The sequence below is a fragment of the Schistocerca serialis genome, unplaced genomic scaffold (assembly GCF_023864345.2).
Source record: "Schistocerca serialis cubense isolate TAMUIC-IGC-003099 unplaced genomic scaffold, iqSchSeri2.2 HiC_scaffold_1400, whole genome shotgun sequence".
NCBI lineage: Eukaryota > Metazoa > Arthropoda > Insecta > Orthoptera > Acrididae > Schistocerca > Schistocerca serialis.
In genome coordinates this window covers 279,245-296,304 of record NW_026047626.1, presented here as the reverse complement: position 1 = coordinate 296,304, position 17,060 = coordinate 279,245, and the positions used below count along the sequence as shown (strand labels likewise).

The window sequence follows — 17,060 nt, the reverse complement described above, 5'->3', positions numbered from 1 at the left end:
AAATAAATCTTGGAACTCAACTAAAACTGCTTCTAACGTGTCTCTATCCTTTCCTTGCAAATGCTCAATCTTCTGGCGTAATGCGGTTTTATAGGCGTCTGGTTTCTGACCATCATTAATATCTGACCAAATGAAATCTTCTTCTTCAAAAGTACTGACTGTAGCTACTAATATTCCCTTATGCAACTCTTTGTCCTCCACTCCGAAATTGTCAATATGTACCGGTACGTTTCTTTCTCCTTCAACGTCTTGCACCCATACAACACTCCTACGTACAGAACAATGTGATACGTCTAATTCCTCATTTTCCTTTAATGGCTCTATTAGACACACTGTATCTGTAGGTACCTCGGGGTCAACGGTCATCCAGAAAAGTTTTCCTGAGCCAGATGGTATCTGATCCCGCGAATCAACCTTCAAGGACGTTACACGCAGTGTAGTAGATTTCGCCTTCCGGTTGGGGAAATCTTGCGGCAGCGGGCCCTTTGCAGCGGTGTCACCTAGCTGAAACACTATTCCGCTAAGTTCTACAGTTTGCTGTCTGAGGTCGATTTTTGGGTGATGTTTATTCAGGAAATCCAACCCTAGGTTCGCGTCGTACCCGTCAGTTACCTTTGTTACCACTTCTACATCTTCTTGAAATTGTACACCGTGAATATAGAAAATCAATGATGTACATCCTAATGACTTCACTGTACCTCCTCCTACTCCACTCAATCTCTACCTTGGAGGGTCATATTTCTTTTCTCCAATACATTCATTACTCACTATTGATACGTTTGCGCCTGTATCCACCAGTATCCTTGCCTCTTTATCCTGTATGGTAGCAGATAACCAGCATTCCACCTGCACATTCGCCTTAATGGCATGAAATTTTATTGGGAACGCCTGGCGGCGGCTCCGACATTCCCGTTTGAGTTTAACTGATTTCTATTTCCAAAAACTTTCTTAGACCTGCATTCCTTGAATGTCTGACCTAATCTTTGACAATTAATGCATTTAGGTTGTCTGCAATTTTTTGCTATATGTCCCTGTCGATCGCACGTAAAACATCGTACTCCTGCAGAAAATACATTTCGCTTCTCCTTGTATCTGGTGGCAATGTCTATTTCTTCGAAAGACGTCGCCACAGATACAGCTTGTGCTAAATTCTTAGGAAACTCTGCCCCGACACGACGGGACGTTTCAGGAGGCAACCCATGTAAAAATGTATCCAGAGCTCTATTTTCTGCCTCTTGTAAAATAAATTTATTTGCTTCATCACTAGTTGTCAACTGATACGTGTTAATATTAACTTTTCTAATCCTATCTACAAAGCTTTCTAACGACTCGTTTTGCCTCTGAGTGATAGTGTTTAACTGTTCCCTATAAAATCTACAGCTGTTCTGTTTTTGAAAAGAGCTACAAAGCTTTCTAACGACTCGTTTTGCCTCTGAGTGATAGTGTTTAACTGTTCCCTATAAAATCTACAGCTGTTCTGTTTTTGAAAACGTTTAAGTAATCCTTTCTTCAATTCCTCAAATGCTGTTGCATTCCGTAATTCTTCATGGTATAATACGTGTGCTTTAGCCTCTCCTAGCAATCTTGTCGTTTCTAAGAGCTGTTCATCTGACCATGATCCTAACTTTGCAGCTGCTACTAAATCATCAAATAGGCTGTTATGTCTTCGCCAGGTTTACCTGAAAAAGGAGTTACCAAGGCTGCTGCTGAGGAATCTAGGGTGGGAGGGATTGAACTGGTTTGCCTAACCTCACAAAACTGTTTAAATAATGCATTATTATCATTTTTAAGCTGTGCTATTTGATTAACTAAGCTCTGAATAGCTTCCATAGTAGAAACCGCTTGTGGTGCTGACTCTGAGTTTGTACGATTTCGTGTCATCATTTTACAAACTATTAACTACACAGTCTTACAATACTGAATTAAAAAGATGTTTAAAAATTTTCGACAAACTCTTAATATTATGAGAGAAAATACACTTCTAAATAAGGAAAATATTACGACTGTCTATGCAACATCTATCCTTTCTCACATTAAACGATACTAACTGTGGACCTTCAGTGACTGTCATTCACACCTCATATTGAGGCAAGGGTTTTTCTCTGACACCAAATGTAACAGTTGTGACACTAAATGTAGCACTTCTGCTACTAAATGTAACTTGGTTTTCTCTTTTGATGCTGTCAATTGCTAGGATGAGCATTCTAAAGCATTCTGTCAGGGTGAAAATATTAAATTAATCAATTTTTCTCTCTTAACAACATGTTGGCAGGGTGGGTTCTTCCTTGGCTCGGGTATGAGGTAGAATGAAACAGCATTGTTACATAAGATAACTTTTATTGAAAGTTTCGTACAACTGTATCTTACTGGATGTTCTGGTTCGGAGAGCGGCAGCTGTGTCGTTTGTGTAGCCTTCTGCTGCGGCAGCGGCGGCGGCGGCGTCTGATTACGCGTAGCGGTGTGTATCTCGTGTCGCTGTCTCGCCCAGCTGACCGGAGAAGCGCATGCGAGGTGGCCCGTTTAATTATTGCGAGCGAAGTCGTGCATCGGATGATGATACCTTAAATGTGGCGTCCCAGTGTTTCTCTTCTATAAGCGGCCGCGTGTGTTGTGCGTCGGCCAGCGGAGCGGCGCGGCGGGGGAAGGCCAGTGTCCCGGACTCGAACAACGGACTCCCGCTTGCCAGTCTTCGGCTGTCAGATCTTCATCCCAGCTCACAGGTGACTGCTGATGTGAGGCCGTCTCCTTCCCATCCTCACGAGTCACCCGGGTGCGTAAAGATCAGACTTTAAATACCTTTTAACTTCTGTCTTCTGGCGCCGAGCCTGCTGCTTCCTATTCCATTGCAGCGGCGGACTTGGTGCGTCTGTGCATGATGTAGTCTCTTCTTGCATGACGGTCTTCAGCACCGAAACTGACTTAAAACAACTGCTACGCTTCTTCACTTCTTCGTCTTCTTCGTCGCTCGTCACCGTCTTCGTCCTCGTCTCCGTCTCCGTCTGTCGGGCCCACCGCGTCTCGCGTATTTATTCACTTCAGTTCACTGGAGGTGAACGACTTCACGGCCATTGCCTCTTCTGTCACGTCGAAAAGCTTCTCGAAGAATCTTGTTAACGTCGGTCATTGGCTCTTGGAATGTAGGCGAGGGCCTTTGCTCACATGCGACAACAGAGAAACACGTGAGCCGGTCGGGCGATGCCCTGACGGGTGAATCGACAGCGCCCACTTAAGTGGAACTTGGTGACTTCACGGTCATTGTCTCTTCTGTTCTGCTGTTTTGCCCGCTGTTTGCCAGTATGTAACTCTCTAAACTAAAACAAGTTTTTCATTTATATTCTAATTTCTACTTCACTTTGATTTCACTAATTTATTTACTTAAGTACCATTCAACAAAGTGTCTGGCGCAGTTGTTAGGTCGATTTCTGCTGCTACGACGGTAGGTTATCAAGGTTTAAGTGAGTTTGAACGTGGTGTTATAGTCGGCGCACGAGCGATGGGACACAGCATCTCAAGGTAGCGACGAAGTGGGAATTTCCCCGTACGACCATTTCAAGAGGGTACCGTGAATATCAGGAATCCGGTACAATATCAAATCTCCGACATGGATGCGGCCGGAAAAAGATCCTGCAAGAACGGGACTGATCACTACTGAAGAAGTGTTCAACGTGCCAGATGTAAAGCTCTTTCGCAGATTGCTGCAGATTTCAATGCTGGGCAATCAACAAGTGTCTGCGTGTGAACCATTCAACGGAACATCATCTATATGGGCTTTTGGAGCAGAAGTCGCCCCTTGTGTACCCTTGATTACTGCACAACACCAAGCTTTACGACTAGCCTCGGCCCATTAACACCGACATGGGACTTTTGATGACAGTTGGCTGGTTGGACGAGTCTCGTTTCAAATTGTATCGAGCTGCTGACTTGTACGGGTATGTAGACCATGAATCCATGGATGCTGCATGTCAGCAGGGGACTGTTCAAGCTGTGGATGCTCTGTAATGATGTGGGATGTGTGCAGCTGGAGTGATTTGGGACCCCTGATACGTCTAGATACGACTCTGACAGATGACACGTATGTAAGCATCGTGTCTGATCACCTGGATCCATTCATGACCATTGTGTTTTCCGATGGACTTGGGCAATTCACGCAGGACAATGCAACACCCCACACGTCCAGAATTGCTACAGAGTGGCTCCAGGAACACTCTTCCGAGTTTAAACACTTCCACTGGCCACCAAACTCCCCAGACATGAACATTATTGAGCATGTCTGGGATGGCTTGCACCGTGATGTTCAGAAGAGATCTCCACCCCCCTCGTATTCTTACGGATTTACGGACAGACCTGTAGGATTCATGGTGTCAGTCCCCTCGACCACTACTTCAGACATCAGTCGATTTGATGCCACGTCGTGTTGCAGTACTTCTGCGTGCTTGCGGGGGCCCTACACGACATTTGGCAAGTAAACCAATTTATTTGGCTCTTCAGTGCTCTCTTAACAGCAAAAAATACGCTGTCGCCAAATATATTTATCCTATCATTTCGGACCCCCCCATGAACCATGGACCTTGCCGTTGGTGGGGACGCTTGCGTGCCTCAGCGATACAGATAGTCGTACCGTAGGTGCAACCAGAACGGAGGGGTATCTGTTGAGAGGCCAGACAAACGTGTGGTTCCTGAAGAGGGGCAGCAGCCTTTTCAGTAGTTGCAAGGGCAACAGTCTGGATGATTGACTGATCTGGCCTTGTAACAATAACCAAAACGGCCTTGCTGTGCTGGTACTGCGAATGGCTGAAAGCAATGGGAAACTACAGCCGTAATTTTTCCCGAGGGCATGCAGCTTTACTGTATGATTAAATGATGATGGCGTCCTCTTGGGTAAAATATTCCGGAGGTAAAATAGTCCCCCATTCGGATCTCCGGGCGGGGACTACTCAAGAGGATTTCGTTATCAGGAGAAAGAAAACTGGCATTCTATGGATCGGAACGTGGAATGTCAGATCCCTTAATCGGGCCGGTAGGTTAGAAAATTTAAAAAGGGAAATGGATAGGTTGAAGTTAGATATAGTGGGAATTAGTGAAGTTCGGTGGCAGGAGGAACAAGACTTCTGGTCAGGTGACTACAGGGTTATAAACACAAAATCAAATAGGGGTAATGCAGGAGTAGGTTTAATAATGAATAGGAAAATAGGAATGCGGGTAAGCTACTACAAACAGCATAGTGAACGCATTATTGTGGCCAAGATAGATACGAAGCCCACACCTACTACAGTAGTACAAGTTTATATGCCAACTAGCTCTGCAGATGACGAAGAAATTGAAGAAATGTATGATGAAATAAAAGAAATTATTCAGATAGTGAAGGGAGACGAAAATTTAATAGTCATGGGTGATTGGAATTCGAGTGTAGGAAAAGGGAGAGAAGGAAACATAGTAGGTGAATATGGATTGGGGCTAAGAAATGGAAGAGGAAGCCGCCTGGTAGAATTTTGCACAGAGCACAACATCATCATAGCTAACACTTGGTTTAAGAATCATGAAAGGAGGTTGTATACATGGAAGAACCCTGGAGATACTAAAAGGTATCAGATAGATTATATAATGGTAAGACAGAGATTTAGGAACCAGGTTTTAAATTGTAAGACATATCCAGGGGCAGATGTGGACTCTGACCACAATCTATTGGTTATGACCTGTAGATTAAAACTGAAGAAACTGCAAAAAGGTGGCAATTTAATGAGATGGGACCTGGATAAACTGAAAGAACCAGAGGTTGTACAGAGATTCAGGGAGAGCATAAGGGAACAATTGACAGGAATGGGGGAAAGAAATACAGTAGAAGAAGAATAGGTAGCTTTGAGGGATGAAGCAGTGAAGGCAGCAGAGCATCAAGTAGGTAAAAAGGCGAGGGCTAGTAGAAATCCTTGGGTAACAGAAGAAATATTGAATTTAATTGATGAAAGGAGAAAATATAAAAATGCATTAAATGAAGCAGGCAAAAAGGAATACAAACGTCTCAAAAATGAGATCGACAGGAAGTGCAAAATGGCTAAGCAGGGATGGCTAGAGGACAAATGTAAGGATGTAGAGGGTTATCTCACTAGAGGTAAGATAGATACTGCCTACAGGAAAATTAAAGAGACCTTTGGAGATAAGAGACCGACTTGTATGAATATCAAGAGCTCAGATGGAAACCCAGTTCTAAGCAAAGAAGGGAAAGCAGAAAGGTGGAAGGAGTATATAGAGGGTCTATACAAGGGTGATGTACTTGAGGACAATATTATGGAAATGGAAGAGGATGAAGATGAAGATGAAATGGGAGATACGATACTGCGTGAAGAGTTTGACAGAGCACTGAAAGACCTGAGTCGAAACAAGGCCCCTGGAGTAGACAACATTCCATTGGAACTACTGACGGCCTTGGGAGAGCCAAAACTCTACCATCTGGTGAGCAAGATGTATGAAACAGGCGAAATACCCTCAGACTTCAAGAAGAATATAATAATCCCAATCGCAAAGAAAGCAGGTGTTGACAGATGTGAAAATTACCGAACTATCAGTTTAATAAGTCACAGCTGCAAAATACTAACACGAATTCTTTACAAACGAATGGAAAAACTAGTAGAAGCCAACCTCGGGGAAGATCAGTTTGGATTCCGTAGAAACACTGGAACACGTGAGGCAATACTGACCTTACGACTTATCTTAAAATAAAAGATTAAGGAAAGGCAAATCTACGTTTCTAGCATTTGTAGACTTAGAGAAAGCTTTTGACAATGTTGACTGGAATACTCTCTTTCGAATTCTAAAGGTGGCAGGGGTAAAATACAGGGAGCAAAAGGCTATTTACAATTTGTACAGAAACCAGATGGCAGTTATAAGAGTCGAGTGACATGAAAGGGAAGCAGTGGTTGGGAAGGGAGTAAGACAGGGTTGTATCATCTCCCCGATGTTGTTCAATCTGTATATTGAGCAAGCAGTAAAGGAAACAAAAGAAAAATTCGGAGTAGGTATTAAAATCCATGGAGAAGAAATAAAAACTTTGAGGTTCGCCGATGACATTGTAATTCTGTCAGAGACAGCAAAGGACTTGGAAGAGCAGTTGAATTGAATGGACAGTGTCTTGAAAGGAGGATATAAGATGAACATCAACAACAGCAAAACGAGGATAATGGAATGTAGTCGAATTAAGTCGGGTGATGCTGACGGAATTAGATTAAGAAATGAGACACTCAAAGTAGTAAAGGAGTTCTGCTATTTGGGAAGCAAAATAACTGATGATGGTCGAAGTAGAGAGTATATAAAATGTAGACTGGCAATGGCAAGGAAAGCGTTTCTGAAGAAGAGAAATTTGTTAACATCGAGTATAGATTTAAGTGTCAGGAAGTCATTTCTGAAAGTATTTGTATGGTGTGTAGCCATGTATGGGAGTTAAACATGGACGATAAATAGTTTGGACAAGAAGAGAATAGAAGCTTTCGAAATGTGGTGCTACAGAAGAATGCTGAAGATTAGATGGGTAGATCACATAACTAATGAGGAAGTATTGAATAGGATTGGGGAGAAGAGAAGTTTGTGGCACAACTTGACCAGAAGACGGAATCGGTTGGTAGGACATGTTCTGAGGCATCAAGGGATCACCAATTTAGTATTGGAGGGCAGCGTGGAGGGTGAAAATCGTAGAGGGAGACCAAGAGATGAATACACTAAGCAGATCAGAAGGATGTAGGTTGCAGTAGGTCCTGGGAGATGAAGAAGCTTGCACAGGATAGAGTAGCATGGAGAGCTGCATCAAACCAGTCTCAGGACTGAAGACCACAACAACAACAACATGATTTCGGAATAGGATTAGGTCCTGCTCAATGATTTCGGCTGAACTTACCTCCGAATTCAGTGCCTATTACCGTTTGAGCATCAGTGCTTTCTTTTAACATCTCGAGCTCTGATACTTTCCCAACACATCCACTACTGCTTGCAACTGTTGTACCAATAGTTCCTGGTAGATAAACAGTTGTCAGCTAGACGCAGTTGTTCTACATGAAATGTTTATTGATGCCTGTACTATATACTCAGCTGGACTGTAAGTACCGTTACTATACAAGACAGCATAGTGGAAGTTTGATGTCTCTCCTCAGGTTTCCTTACGTCAGACAGTACTGCAGAGATATATGGAAAGATACTCAACTGCAGCTGGAAAAAGATGTGATGGATAATGCTTCGTGCAGGCCTCAAGATTATGAGAATATCGCATTAATATCAGGTATACATGGAGGAGTACAAGAAGAAAAATTCTAAAAGTTAGTCCGAAAGTTCTGTTCAGTCCGAACGCAAATCATTCCTTGAATCTTTGTGGAGTTGATGCATTCTCTTGTGTTCCCTCCAGCGTCGTCTGGTTTGGAACTGTAGAAAAGTTATATCAACCCTTCTCGTCTTTTACATGTACATGGGAATTACTTGTAGAAAAAACGGGAAAATGACTGTGTGCTGATTACAATGCAGTTTAAGTCGTAAACGAAAACGTCGAAACAATTGAGAGCATTCTGTAAGACATGAAAGATTCGTGCAAGGCAAACCTTGGTGCTAGATCTCGAGCATGCACGATCCTCCCAGCTCTATGAGATTTCACCTTTCTGATTTACGAGTACATCAACTTTTGGCACACTACACTGGAGGAACTAAATTTAGCCCAATAATATCTACAGTCTCCAAAAATGACTTTCAATCAAGGAGTCGCTTAATTAAAAGTCCTGATTGAGATTTTAGTTATGACATGAACTACGGTTGACACTAAAAATTGCAATGATATGGACATTAACTTCGACGGTGAGGAAATAGGAGCCTAAATTAAACAATACCGGCTCAACTAGCTCATGGCTTTAGATTGGCGATCAGTAAGTAGTTCGTCGATCAGTGTTTCAATGCATAGACCGATCTATACAGCACAAGACTATCACATCAATATACGACCGTGAAGGAAATTAGGCCAATTTTCTAAACTTTCGGAAGCAAAATTCGTTCTAGAAGCTTCCGATGACGCTATGTCTGTATGAAGAGATTTCCCTGACTCTATACCCTGTACGTCACTAATAACCCAGTACTTCATGACCATTTATGTCTCAGAATTTTTCCTAAACTGAATGTAGTATAAAATTATCTTCGCTCTACGTTGAATCAAGAACGACTAGCGAATCTGACCGTTTCATCAATCGAAAGAAAAGTTTCATATGAAACAGAAGACAATGACGTTATTCAGAATTTCAGTGAAATAAAGGGACCAAAATAAACCGATGACCCAAAGAAATTGCAGCATCCGCCTAACATCGTGTAGGGCCCTCACGAGCACGAAGAATCGCCGTAACACGACGTGGCATCGACTCCATTAATGTCTGAAGTAGTGCTAGAGGGAACTGACACCATGAATCATGCACGGCTGTCCGTAAATCCGTAAGAGTACGAGCGGGGTGGAGATCTGTTATGAACAGCACGTTGCAACGCATTCCAAATACTCTCAGTGATGTTCATGTCCTGGGAGTTTTGTGGTCACCGGAAGGCCGCGCGGGGTAGCCGCGTGGTCAGGGGCGCCTTCTCACGGTCCGAGCTGCTTACCCCATTGGAGGTTCGAGTCCTCCCTTGGGCTTGGGTGTGTGTGTGTCGTCCTTAGCGTATGTTAGTTTAAGTTAGATTAAGTAGTGTGTAAGCTTAGGGACCGTTGAACTAAGCAGTTTGGTCCCATAAGACCTTACCATAAATTTCCAACCGAGGCTTTTAAACTCAGAAGAGTGTTCCTGGAGCCACTCTGCGGCAATTCAGGACATATAGCGTGTCGCATTGTCCTGCTGGAATTACGCAACTCCGTCGGAATGCACAATGGGCATGAAAGGATGCAGGTGGTCAGACAGGATGCTTACGTACGTGACACCTGTCAGAGTCGTATCTTGACGTATCAGGGGTCCCATATCACTCCAACTGCACACGCCCCACACCACTAAAGAGTCTTCAATAGCTTGAACAGTCCTCTGCTAACGTGGAGGGTCCCTGGATTCATGAGGGTGTCTCCATACGTCCATGCGCTCGATACAATTTGAAATGAGACTCGTCCGACCAGGCGACATGATTCCAGTCATCAACAGTCCAATGTCGGTGTTGATGGGCCCAGGCGAGGCGTAAAACTTGGTTTTGCGCAGTCATCAAGGGTACACGAGTGAGTTTTGAGCTGCGAACGCCCATATGGGTGATGTTTCGTTGAAAGATTCGCACGTTGACACTTGTTGATGGCCCACCATTGAAACCCGAAGGAACTTACGGGAGGATCGCCCCTCTGTCACGTTGAACTATTCTCTTCAGTCGTCGTTGGTCCCGTTCTTGCAGGATCTTTTTCCGGCCGCGGCGATGTCGGAGATTTGATGTTTTACCGGATTCCTGATATTCACGGTACACTCGTGAAATGGTTGTACGGGAAAATCCCCACTTCATCGCTACCTCGGAAATTCTGCGTCCCATCGCCCGTGCGCCGACTATTGACGTCACGCTCAAATTCACTTAAACCTTGATAGCCTTACATAGCAGCAGCAGTAAGTGATCTAACAACTATGCCAGACACATGTCTTACATAGGAGATACCGACCGCAGTGCGTTTTCTGCTTTTTTACGTATCTCTGTATTTGAATACGCATGACTAAACCAGTTTCTGTGGCGCTTCTGTGTATAAGTTAGGCGATGTCAGGAGAGCACTCCAGGAAATCTGTCTGGAGACGTGGACGTTGCGCACTGAATTGTGTCCCCTGCTGGCATGCAGAGTCCATGGATTCATGAGATTGTCTGCATTCCCGTACTCGTCTACCCGCTCGATGCAGTTTGAAACGAGACTCGTCCGACCGGGCAACAGGTTTCCAGTCAACAACAGTCCAGTGTCGGCGTTGACGAGCCCAGGCGAGGCGTAAAGCTTTGTGTCGTGCAGTCATCAAGGGCACACGAGTGGGCCTTCGGCTCCGAAAGCCCATATCGATGACGTTTCGCTGAATCGATCCCACGCTGATACTCGTTGACGGCCCAGCACTGAAACTTGCAGCAATTTGCAGAACAGTTGTACTTCTGTCAGGTTGAACGGTTCTCTGCTGTCATCGTTGGTCCTGCTCTTGCAGGATCTTTTTCAGGCCGTACTGACGTCGGAGATTTGATGTTCTACTGGCTTCCTGATGCGATACAGTCGTGAAGTGGTCGTCCGCGAAAATCTCCACTTCATCGCTAACTCGGAGATGCTGTGTCTAATCGCTTGAGCGCCGACTACAACACCTCGTTCAAGCACACTTAAATCTTGATAACCTGCCACTGTAGCACCAGTCACCGATCTAACAACTGCGCCAGACACTTGTCTAATATAGGAGTTGCCGACCGCAGCGCCGTATTCTGCCTGTTTACGTATCTCTGTATTTGAATACACATGCCTATACCAGTTTCTTTGGTGCTTCAGTGAATGCACCATAATAAAATTATCAAAAACTTATATTTTAAACTAAGATTACATAACTGAATGATATAATTATACAAGATTTGTTTCCAGACATATAAAATAGAAGCTAATTGTCTTATTATTGTCTTTTTTATTGCTTTGCACTCTACAATATGGTTGCTGTGCTGTATCCCGTTTCAAATGCTATCTTTCTCAGTTGTGTGTTTAAGTATGTATATTCCAGCTACTAGAGCGTATAACACACAATATAAGTACTTGACTTTTTTGTCAGCCATTGTATCTGTCTTATTAATTTTTTAGAAAATGCGCACCAGAAATACGTCCATTTCCAAGCAGGCCGGGGGCTTCATTTGGTTTCGCTGCCCCGTATCTATGATGGGCTCAGTCCAGCACTGTTTGTTTTGTTTTGGCTTGGTTTTAGGGCGCAAAACTGCTACAGTCATTAGCGCCCGAGTCCAACACTGTGGGATGACCTACACTGACGAATCAAAAATGTCATGACCACTGGCCAGCGCGAGACTGACTGAACGCCTCCTGGTGGGGTTGCGGGCGGGTGGCGCAGTAAGGACAGAATGTAAACGGAAGAGACACGAAAGGGCTGGCAGCAGCTTAATACGCTGCTCTTCAGCCTTATGGGGTACAATAATATGATATACGGGACACAGACAATACAAAAAAATGGCGGGCAAAGAAGGTAGATACAAAAAACAATAAACAAGAAGCCGTTCACGTTGGACGATAAAAACACGGACACTTGTTGACACGGCGCACAAAACACGGAGAACGGCGACGGCACATGTGAACAGTTGAGTTGTAACAGCACGAAACACAAAACGAAGCACACACACTAGACACTGATGGCGATGATCTCCGGCGCGCGAATGTTCACTATGCGTGTGCGAGTCCGGGGACTTGCCAAGAGAGGAGGAGGAGGAAGGGGAGTAGGAGAGGGGAGAGCAGAGATGCCACGGGCAGGGGAGAAAGGGGGGAGGGAGGATGGGGGAGGGGAAGCCCGGGGGAAGAGGGGTGGAGGGAGGGGACAGGGGAAAAGGAAAGAGAAGGGAAGGGAAGGGAAGAGAAGGGAGGGAGGGAGGGTGCCTAAAGGAAAGGACACCGGAAGTGGGGGGTGGGGCAGGGTCAAAGTTGATAGGAGGGGTAGATGGAGGGGAGGAGGACATCATCAGGGAGGGGGAGCTGGCGGAAGCCACCTTGGGAGAGGGTAAGGAGGGTTGAGAGATGGAGACCGGGTGGGACATGGGAATACAGGCGTGGCAGCGGGCAGGGGTGGGTGAGGATCGGGGAGACGAGCGGGTGAGGAGGGTCGAGTTTACGGAAGGTGTACAGGATCTGTATCCTTTCAAGGAAAAGGAGGAGGTGGGGGAAGGGGATGAGACCATACAGGATCCGTGTGGGGGAGGGGAGACGGATGTGATAGGCGAGGTGGAGAGCATGGCGTTCAAGGATTTGGAGGGATTTATAAAAGGGAGGGGGGGGCGGAGATCCAAGCCGGATGGGCATAACACAGGATAGGGCGGATGAGGGATTTATAGGTGTGGAGGATGGTGGAGGGGTCCAGATCCCACGTACGGCCGGAGAGGAGCTTGAGGAGACTGAGTCGGGAGCGTGCCTTGGCTTGGATTGTCCGGAGGTGGGGAGTCCAGGAGAGGCGACGGTCGAGGATGACGCCAAGGTACTTAAGGGTGGGAGTGAGGGCGATAGGACGGCCGTAGATGGTGATGTAGAAATCAAGGAGGCGGAAGGAAGGGGTGGTTTTGCCTACAATGATCGCCTGGGTTTTGGAGGGATTGACCTTGAGCAACCACTGGTTGCACCAAGCAGTGAACCGGTCAAGATGGGATTGGAGAAGGTGTTGGGAGCGCTGTTGGGTGGGGGCAAGGGCAAGGAAGGCGGTGTCATCGGCAAACTGGAGAAGGTGGACGGGGGCTGACGGCGGCGGCATGTCCGCCGTGTACAAAAGGTACAGAAGGGGGTAGAGGACGGAGCCTTGGGGCACACCGGCCGAGGGGAAAAAGGTGTTGGAATCTGAGTTATGGACGGTGACATAGGAAGGACGGCGGGAGAGAAAGGAGCCGATCAGACGGACGGAGTTAATGGGAAGGGCGAAGGTTTGGAGCTTGAAGAGGAGACCAGAATGCCATACGCGGTCATAGGCACGTTCGAGGTCCAGGGAGAGGAAGATTGCGGAGCGACGGGAATTAAGCTGTTCGGAAAGGAGATGAGTGAGGTGAAGGAGAAGGTCGTCGGAAGAGAAGGACGGCCGAAAGCCACACTGGGTGACAGGAAGGAGGCGGTGCTGGCGGAGATGCTGGTGGATGCGGCGGGTGAGGATAGATTCCAGGACCTTGCTGAAGACCGAGGTAAGGCTGATGGGGCGGTAGGAGGAGACTTCGGACGGTGGTTTGCCGGGTTTAAGGAACATGAGGATACGGGAGGTTTTCCACAGGTCGGGGTAGTAACCGGTGGACTGGACTACATTGTAGAACCTGGCCAGGGTGGAGAGGAAAGGGACAGGAGCTTCACGAAGGTGACGGTAGGTGACACGATCGTGACCAGGAGCGGTGTTGCGTTTTGTGCGGAGTGTAGCAATGAGATCCTGTGTAGTGATAGGGGCATTGAGTTCCGTGTGTGCAATGTTGTCCAAGCACTGGAAACCAGGAGCGAGGGGAGGGGAAGAGGTGTCAGTTCGATGGCGGATATCCGGGAAGAGGGAGTAATTGAACTGGGGATCATCGGGGATGGAAAATACATAGGAGAGGTAGGAAAGATTACTGGTGCGCGTCGTTCTATATATACCGAAAATTGGCGCGGCGGCGTCTGCGCAGTGGAGAAGGCTAATGCCGCGCCCCCTATTTAATATGGCGCGCTCTGCAGCAGAAGCGGGCCGCGCATGCGTAGTGGTGTACCTACATTTGCGCTATCTGTCGTAAAGCGCCTTCGCGCAGCTGAGGCGCGGTAGTCGAAAGTATAAAATCAATTTTCGTCAGCCGTCGTACTAGATGCAGACCCATGTCTCTGTGAAGCGATTAAAGAAATTACAGGACCCCATGCTTTATCCATCTGAAAGCTGCCGTCTAGATTAATAAGATCCGCCAATCGTATCTCCACGGACTCCTTGATAATGGATTCCCAAAAAGATCTAGTTGTCGCTAAAATTGTTTGTTCCACAATAATCCATGGAGTGTCCCGTCGAAATACAGTGTTCTGCTATGGCTGATTTGTTGGCCTGTAGTAGACGTGTGTGGCGCTCATGCTCCACGCATCTTTCCCGTACTGTGCGAGTAGTTTGGCCAATGTAGGATTTGCCACATTGACAGGGGATCTCATAAATACCCGCCTTCCTCAGACCATATCGTCCTTCACAGAGCCAAGCAAAGCCGATATTTTCATAGGTGGTCGGAAGATCACTTTAACACAATGCTTCTTTAAAATGCTTCCTATTTTAGAGGAGAGGTTACCCACATACGGAAGAAACGCCCTGGACATGACCACTTCTTTGTCTTCTTCTTCTTGTTTCTCTTTACATTTCTTCTTTGTTACAGCTGTGCGGATTTGGCGTGTAGAATATCCATTCGCCCTGAAGACGGATTGCAAATGTTCCAATTCTTTGGGAAGGCTGTCCTTATCAGATACCACGTGTGCCCGGTGCACCAGAGTACGCAGCAAACCCATGGTTTGTGCAGGGTGGTGGCAGCTTGTCGCCTGCAAATACAGATCTGTGTGTGTGGGCTTCCGGTAGACGGAGTGCCCCAAAGATCCATCGGCTCTACGATTGACAAGGACATCCGGAAACGGCAGACATCTATCTCTTTTTCGACCTCCATGGTAAACTGAATATTCTTGTGAATGGAATTCAGATGTTTTAAGAATCCTGCCAGTTTTTCTTCTCCATGGGGCCGAACTACAAATGTGTCATCCACGTAACGCCAGAAGACTTTCGGTTTAAATTCAGTCGACTCGAGTGCCTTCTCCTCAAAGTCCTCCATAAAAAGGTTTGCTACCAGGGGGGACAAAGGACTGCCCATGACAACACCGTCAACTTGTTCAAAATATTCATTATTGAATAAGAAATAAGTTGAGGACAGGCAATGATGAAATAATGCTGTTATGTCGGCTTTGAACCTTCTGCTAATGAGTGCCACTGAAGTCGCTCCAACTCCACAATTCTGACTTATTAGTGAGTTTTGATGTCGTCTCTTTATTTACTAAGGTTGCACTGATGGATTCACTGGCACTCATTAGCAGGAGCCCTGCACGGTATTAGGCAGGTGTATCAGTTTCTTCGGCTTTTCATTGTACTCAGTTTAAGCCCAAACTTTTTCGGGGGGGGGAGCGATGTAGGGGGAGGGTGCATCCCCAAACTCCTCCCACCTGCATGTGGGACCGAACACAGTTTGGAAAAGCTCCAGTAGTGGTAGTCACGTAGAACTGCAATGATGAGCCATAAGAGGGGGAGGTCGTGTGAGATTCCACGGGGAAAAATGCCGTCGTTTGAGCGGCTGACGCAGAGAAGAAGCAGGGTGGGTACTCACGGCGAGGGCGATGTTGGCGCTGGTGATGCCCGCCACCGCCGCCGCCGCCGCCAACATCAGCAGCGCTCCGGGCCCCATGCTTGGAGCCGGCGCGTCTCTCTACCTCTCTACGCCTGCCTCTGCCTCCGCCTCCACCTCCGTTCTGCGCTGTCCCGGTCGCAGTCCTGCGACCCGGCACTGTCTGTCGCCCCCGGCTGTCCTGCTCTTTTGTAATTGCGCCGCCAGATGCTACAAAGCGGTCCCTGTGAACTGTGCGCTTGTCCACCGCCGATACCATCTCTCCCCCACTCCTCGTCCATCATATCTGTGCGACCCTGTCCTTCTGCTCTTCCTGTTTTGCAGCTTGTGTCAGCTGTTGGAGTATAATTCGCCGCTGCCAGGTTAGCGTGGTTTGCTAGCGAAATGGAATTCCTCATTTCATTTCCCAACGACCTTCTCTCTTTTTTTTTCTAATTTCGGAAGTTTGAATTGTCTACTACTCTTCCTTGTCAGGTCAGATGAATGCTTTGACTCCACAAGCATTACTATCGACACACAAGCCTGTAAAACTGGTACTGTGGTATCAGACATTTACTTTAGGAAAAATTTTTATTTTTATGATTACGATTACAATTGCATACATTATTATACCGCTATCCCAGAACACTGTACCACTTTCAGGTTCTCTACATAGCGGACTCCAGTGGCAACAAAAATTTCATTTTCAATATTTCGCACAAATATTCGCCGTATATAAAAATTTAAAATTTTGTCATGATCTACTGATTAAGAGGTGACAGAAGTGATGGTATAGCGGCATGCAGATAAACAGATGTCGATAGGATCGCATACACGAGGTACAGCTGCCGCAGCTGTCATTTGTACTCATTCGTGTGAAAAGGATTCCGATCTGATTATAACTGCACGCGGGAAATTAACGGACCCTGACGGCAGATGGTAGTTGCAGCTAGACACATGTGACAACCCACGTACCAAAATCATTAGGGAATTCAATATCCCAACACCCATAGCGTCTAAAGTGTCCCGAGAATACCAAATTT

The 17,060-nt window shown here is 46.3% G+C and overlaps 1 protein-coding gene across 1 annotated transcript in view; it reads right to left on the bottom strand.

Annotated features, from left to right (window-relative positions):
- Positions 1–16,216, bottom strand: part of LOC126442678 (uncharacterized) — a 161,075-nt gene extending 144,859 nt beyond the window's left edge. The window contains exon 1 of the mRNA XM_050090730.1: positions 16,021–16,216. Within this exon, the coding sequence (XP_049946687.1) occupies positions 16,021–16,098 (78 nt within the window). The 5' untranslated portion in view covers positions 16,099–16,216. The remainder of the gene's footprint in view (positions 1–16,020) is intronic.
- Between the last annotated feature and the right edge of the window lie 844 nt (positions 16,217–17,060).